Genomic DNA, 7,172 nt, shown 5'->3' with positions numbered 1-7,172 from the left:
TCTACCCTCCTTTTTCATAAAAATTAAAATAATTATGTTTTAAATAAAATTAAATATTTACTTAAGGAGGGTGTAGGATAAAGTCAAATTTAAATTTGGTGTATGTTTATAAAGTACGTACTTTGTATAATACCTCCCCCCCTCCCCATCGTACAAAACCGTACATAATAGCAAATCCCCTCCCCCCCCCTTCGGGATGTACGTACTTTTTGAACGGCCCCTAAGAACAATTTAAAAAATATAAAAAGAACTGGTAAACGCAAACGATAATGAAGAAATAAAATCAGCTCAGTCGCCGTCACTTCCAAAAAGAAAAAAAAAAAAGCTGGAATAAATAAAAATAAAAGTCATTTTTAACGAAGGATCTTTTGTAAGTCAAATGACTATCATGAAAATAAATGTCATAAAACTTTCAAATTAGAACAATATTGTGGACTTCTATTTAAACTGGAACAATTCTTTTTTAATTTATTTTTTATTTCCAGTAACGTACAAATTTTTTTCAGCTGCAAAAGTGGATAAGATTTTATTTTTGTTATAAAATTTTAATAACTAATTTATGTTCAAAGCAAATCTAATGCTTAAGTAATTAATAAGATCGCTAATTGATTATAAAACTTGGATTTTCAATTCCTTTAGTTCCAGAAGACTATTTGAAAATCAAGCAATCAGAATGTTAAGATTCAAGCTAACTTTAATTTAAAAGTTTCAGCTTTCTAAAGAATCGCCGAAGCTGGGATTTGATCCCCCGATCTACGAGTCACTAGTTCTGCCAACCGCGCCAATTGCTAACTTCGTCATTAGTGCAATTTTATTTATCCTGCTCGTTTAAATCGCAATTTCATCGTATCTTAGAATATTTCATTTAAATTTATTTTTGTGATGTTTGTTCGCAAATTTCTTGATTTATCTAGAGGATTTGTAGACTTTTTCTTTAATTTAATCATAAGTTTTTTTCTTCAACAAATCTGTGCGGGAAAAAAGTATAGATTATTTTTATCGTTTCTACACGTTTATAACATTACTTCCCCTAAATCTAATGCATTGCTCATTTTCAATTGGTGTTATACCAGTTGATGGTTTTGTTTATGACTGGCAAATTCGTATGGAATTTTAAAGTCACCAAGAACCCGTCAAGTCGCAAAAAATGACGCCATGAATTTCGCCGTTTTGGTTAATTCGTTGTTTGCACGGCAATTCGTCAGCTAATTTTTTTAAATGTTTTTTTTTTTATTTATTTATTCTCGATTTCAATTATGAGATTTAAAACTTTTTAAAAGAAATAAATTTTATATTACAAATTATAACATAAATTTCGAGATTTTGATGCTACGGGATGTTTCCTAATTGTCGCAATTTGCCCATTGTGTAACTCTAGTTTGCCGTAAATAAATCCATCCATCATTCATTCTCTCTATCAAATATCCGCATTTATTTACTTTTTTATTCAAAAACATCAAAAAAAAAAAAAAAAAATTAGCTGTCGAACTCTCGTTCGAACAACAAATTAACATTAGAATTTTCGATAAAAAAAGTTACTGGAAAGTAACAAAGCAAAATTTCACTATCGGTTTATTTATCATTCAAATTATACCTAAATTCCAACAAAAATTCGAAATTTCATGATAAAAATTTTTTTTCCAAATGAATATTCAACAATCAATTTGATTACATTTTTAATGCAAGGAAAAAAAAATTAGCCTAACTTTTTCTACTCTTAATTGTATACATCGATAAATTTGGCTTATTTTACTATTCAAATTTCTATGTAAAATTAGATAATAAAAAGTTACTGAAAAATAATAAAACAAAAACGTCCCTAGATAAAAAATTTTAAATAAAATTTCAATTCTGGGGGAAAAATAATAAAAATCAAAGAATGTAAAGTTACTGGAAAATAGAAAAACAAAATTTCCCAATCGATGTACTTGTTTCTTAGATTATACTTAATTTCCAATATTAATTCGAAATTTTACGATAAAATTTTTGTTTCAAATGAAATGATAAACAAATAATTAGATTAAAATATTAATCAAAGAAAAAATCCATTACTTTTTTTTCTACTTTAAATTGTATACATCGATGATTTTTTTATTTATTATTTTATTTTAAAATTCAATTTCTTGACGTAAAAGTACTAAGTTACTGAAAAATAATAAAACTTTTCTATAAAGAAATTTTTTTTTTGTTTTAAAATCGGGATGCTCGATGAAAAATAATGAAGTTTACACAAAAAAGTTAAAAATTAATAAAGCAAAAAATATTCGAAATTCTACAATAGACTTTTGTTTAAAATGAAAAATAGTTTAATTAATTTAATAATAAAAAAACATAAGTTTTTTAAATCAGAATATTATTTTAATTCGAATTCTCAATATAATTTGTAATGGTCAAATATGGATTCGAAATTTTGCATAAATTAAAGCATAATTATAGCTTATTTACATAAATTAATGCACTTTTAAATATTTTTATTTCAATTCTCAAAAAAATTGCGATCCCCAATATCATTTCAGAACGAACTTCCTTTGAACACTGCTCCGATTTTCTTACTGATTCTTGTTCTTCAGTTCCAACATCCACAAAGAGGACACAAAGCGTTCATTGGAGGATAATCACGTGATGCTTGATCGCGATGCGTTTCGCTCCGAAAAACTAAACATAACAGACTGGGAAGAAAAAAGCGGCGACGCGTGACAAAATTATTTTCCAGAATAAACGTGAAATTCTCTGAGAATTACCGGTTTCCAGATTGAGTGGCCACCCTGTGTATGTAAAAAAATGGGTTAAGCAATGAATTCTTATTCCTTGTGCTGGTAATACATAAAAATTGGCAATATACAATTTTGTTTAATTATAATGAAGTTTTTTTTTAGTTTATTTCCTTCCTAACATCCATACATTCAATCAAGAAAAATAAAGTCCGGTCATTATGGTAGAAAAAGGTATATACATTAAGTGTTGGCCATGTAATAGCCATTAAACATAAAACAAGGGCTCTTCATGTGAATTTTCAAATATTCTAAAAATGTGTACAAAGGATTGATACTTCAAGTGAAATTGGAGTAATGAAACTACAACATAATAAATTTATTAATTTGTCTACAGGGTAACAATAAGTTGTTAACAAAAATATGACACGGAAAACTTTTCTGATCCCCAGTACTGTACATATATGAATTTACAGATACACACGTGTTCAATATATTAAAAAAAAAAAGTCTTTTTGGATGATGAAAGAGTTTTTGATTTTTATATTATCACCATTTGACTCACAAACAAAGTGCTTTATAATTCGGCACATTCTTTAATGGAATCAGCTCGATTTTATTCACAATTATTAACATTCAAGTACAAGAAACGACAGGACTTTCGATTCAATTGCAGCATAGCAAATCAATTGCAAACAATCAAATAAATCAACAAATAGATTTTTTACTTCATTTGACAAAATAAATAGATTCATTTAAAAAAAATACCTAAAATAATTAAAGTTACGTAAAAAATATTTGATACAAGAGATTTATTTACAATCAAACTTTCATATCAGTTAACACTTTAACAAAAATATATATATATTTATTATGCTCTACTAGAAAATATAACTCTTTTTCAGCTTTAAAAAAATTATTTTTGATATTTACAATTTATAAAATTTTACGCCAATCACTGAAGTTAATAGAGTTCGACTTCAGGTCACACACATGTGATTGAAAATGTTGCTTTTGTCTACTTGCACAAACATGTAAACAAAAAAGATCTGTGTAGGAACACTTGTTATTCAATGGGTGGAGGAACACTTGACATAGCCTTTACTGATCCTTGCGTCAAATATCCAGCTACGTTTGGAGCTCCCCCTGAAAGAGAGATCTCTATCATATACACCTTGCTAACAACAATATTTTTGGGGTAAATATGCTTTTGTAGAGTATGAGAGTAGCAAAAAAAGAGGAAATCCAAGAACGAATATATAGGGTAAACTAACGCTTGCCTCTTAAAAAATCATATTAATTTCAAAATTCGTAATTTTAGTTAAATGATAGTGTCAACATATTTGTTACTAATTGCAAATTATGTAAAAAAATTGTAGTGAACTTACATAATATTGTTTTAAAGGTTCAAATAACAAGTAGTAAGAAGACCAAGTGAAGGAACAGCTCTGACCAGTGAATGAATACCCAGTAAAGGAACATTTAATTTTGGTTATTTTTTAATGCTCTTTATGAATTTATAAGCCATACAAATATTTAAAAACAAGCCTATTCTTGAAATTATAACATATAAATACTTGGAAAATGTTAACTTTTTTTGTAATTATGAATTGAAAATTAAAGTGTCAACATATTAACACATATTGTTCATTCACTGGGAAATCTATGTCCATTAAGGGAACATGCCTGTTCCCCCACTGGTTAGAAGTTGTTTTTCGTATTTTTAACATACTTTTGATGCGGAACATCACTAAAGGTACAAGAAAATTAAAGTTTATCTTTTATTTTCATTAACTTAGAAAAAAACCCAGCAAAGGAACACTTGTTCCTTCACTGGTTTTTCATCGTTTGGTGATCCAGTGAATAAACACCCCCTTATCTCAGTACTCGATTATGCTATGGTGCTTAAAAAAAATAAAACGTAACTTCAATAACTATATTTTGAATTCTCTTTTTCACAGTGAGAAAAATAAAACTATTACATGCAATTAATTCCACTTCAAACATATAAATAAAAAAACACTCATCTTATAATTTTTTCAAAGAAACAAGGTGTTGCAGAGGTAATAACAAATTCAAAAATTTTTTCAGAGAAGTCTATTTGACCAGGTAATCCAAAACATTGCTAGATGTAGTGTTCCTTCAATGGTTGGTTTACCCTATATATCTATATATACAGTCGGATCTCTATTTAACGAAGTAGCTAAATCCCGATTGTATGTTCATTACATGGAAAATTCGTTACATAGAAAATCATCTTTTGAAATACTTAAACAACACAAAACAAGTTTTAAATTCATTAACACTAGACATAATTAAAATAGCAATGGATACACCGTTATGTTGTAAACTAGTATCCACTACTATTTACTTTATAAATCTTAACCATGAAAAGACATCTGCATGGAAAGCAAGAATAGAGCAAAACATTATCCAGTGTCACACTATCATGCTACATACAATTTCAACTAAAAAAAGCTAAATTTATGTATAAAATTATAGCTTCATTTATTATCGAAGTAATTTTAAACATACATTACCACATGCGTTCATAAGTTTAATTGTTACTGATAAAATCCGTTAATTTCTGGGTTTTTCATTTGAAATGCAAACAAAAAGGGGAAAGGATTTCACTGCTTTCTCTAAAAGTTGTAACTTCAAAAATCAATTCAAGGTCATTCCCCCCATAAAATGCGTTAACAAGTTTAAAATGTTCTGAAATATTTTGGGAAATAGGGAAAGTGGATTTCAAAGAAAAGTTCATTAAATAGAAAATTCACTTCGCTATATGGAAGTTATTTTACGCAGAAATTTCCAAAATGTTCTTGGTTCTTCAAAAAAATATGCAAAATGGAAGTTCGTTAAATAGAAGTCCGATTGTATAGATAATATGTAACTATGATATCCTAAAATTTGACAAAAAAGTGCGATTTTTAAACCTTAAAACCATGTGATTACATATCCCTATAATTAATTTTAAAATTGTATGAATTCTTTTCACATGCACAATTTTAAAATTGTGTGAATAAGTATAAAAAAATATTTGATTTTAAATCACATGAGCATGAAACTCGATATTGGATTTCAAAAATACAAATCATGATGCGTAATTTTTAGATCGCGTAAATACGGATCACAACATTGGATTTTAAATTCGCGTGAATACAAATCATTACATAGGATTTCAAGAAGTCTAAATACAAATTGGGATATTGGATTTTTAAACCTCGCGAAAAAAGAATCACAATGTACAATATTTAAATCGCGTGAATAAGAATCACAACGCGCAACTTTTAAATCAGGTTAATACAAAAATCGATGTTTGACATTAAAATCGCGTGAATAAGAATCGAGTAGAGAAGCAGCGACGTCTGAATTACGAAAATATGAGCAATCCGGCGGGCAAGGGAAAAATCTTATATTCTGTGCATAAAAGCGGAGAAAAAAGCTAAAATAAGAAAAAATGCTGAAGGGTGGAAGTTACGTAGTCAGAATTTTCTGTTTATCTTTGAAAATCTTAAATAAATATTATTTTATTTCAATGGCTGAATTTTCAGAAAAAGCGGAATATTTATTAAAAAACTTTTAGAGAAAAGGAATTTTTGATAAAAAGGCTGAAATTTGAGAGACATAAGCGGAAATCAGCTAAGAAGTGGAAAAATCTCCTCCCTGAGAGGGATATATTGTTATATCGAGAGCCTCAGTACTTTGGGGACACAATACAGGGTATCTGCTACATTTCAGATTTTCAAATTCATGACTTTTCATGATTCTCCATGACTAATTCCAAGAATTTTTCATGATTTAACGAAGTTACTATTTTACTATTAATGAAGTTACTAAAAAGCAACAATAAATTTAAAAAAAGCATAATATTAATTGAAATGATAGGTGTAACCAAAATTGCTATACTCTGCATCTTCATATTTATAGATTTTAAATTTAAAAAACAGAGTAAAGAAAGAATTGAAGCAATAAAATAGCTGAAAAAATACAAAAGCAAATCATTTTTTTTCTGCAGAATTATATTCTAAAGATACTTTTCTTGTTCATCAGAAAGGATCGAAATACTCCTGATTTTTCTGTTCTCATTTCAAAATAAAAAAAATTCGTCAATGACTGGTTTGCTTCAACTAGAATTTTAAATTGATAAAATTAAAAAAAATAAATAAAAATTCTTAAATCACAGAGGAGTTTAAAAGATAATTCGCTCTAGAAAAGATGTTTTCTCTTTCATTTTTTGAAAGAACACCTGATTTTGTTACTAATTCAGATATTTGGAACAGGATAAAATTTGGGGGGATTCTATTTTAAAAATTAAGATTTTTCGGAGACCTAAATCCATGACTTTCCATGATTATTTTTAAAAAATAGTAAAAATCATGACATTTCATGACAAATTTTGTTCAATACTGAAATTCATGACTTTCCATGATTTTTCATGACTTTCCAGGTGGGCGG

General features: G+C 27.8%; 1 protein-coding gene across 2 annotated transcripts in view; it reads right to left on the bottom strand.

Moving 5' to 3' along the window:
- Positions 1–3,069: 3,069 nt before the first annotated feature.
- The window catches only part of Rme-8 (receptor mediated endocytosis 8), a 175,301-nt gene continuing 171,198 nt past the window's right edge, over positions 3,070–7,172 (bottom strand). For both annotated transcript variants that reach the window (XM_087168523.1, XM_087168524.1), the window contains one exon: positions 3,070–3,857. In XM_087168523.1, coding sequence (XP_087024649.1) covers positions 3,778–3,857 — 80 coding nt within the window. In that variant the 3' untranslated portion in view covers positions 3,070–3,777. The remainder of the gene's footprint in view (positions 3,858–7,172) is intronic.

Source organism: Parasteatoda tepidariorum, chromosome 7, assembly GCF_982258835.1.
Source record: "Parasteatoda tepidariorum strain Cologne lab strain chromosome 7, Ptep-v5.0, whole genome shotgun sequence".
Taxonomy (NCBI): Eukaryota; Metazoa; Arthropoda; class Arachnida; order Araneae; family Theridiidae; genus Parasteatoda; species Parasteatoda tepidariorum.
This window is presented reverse-complemented; position numbering and strand designations above follow the sequence as displayed.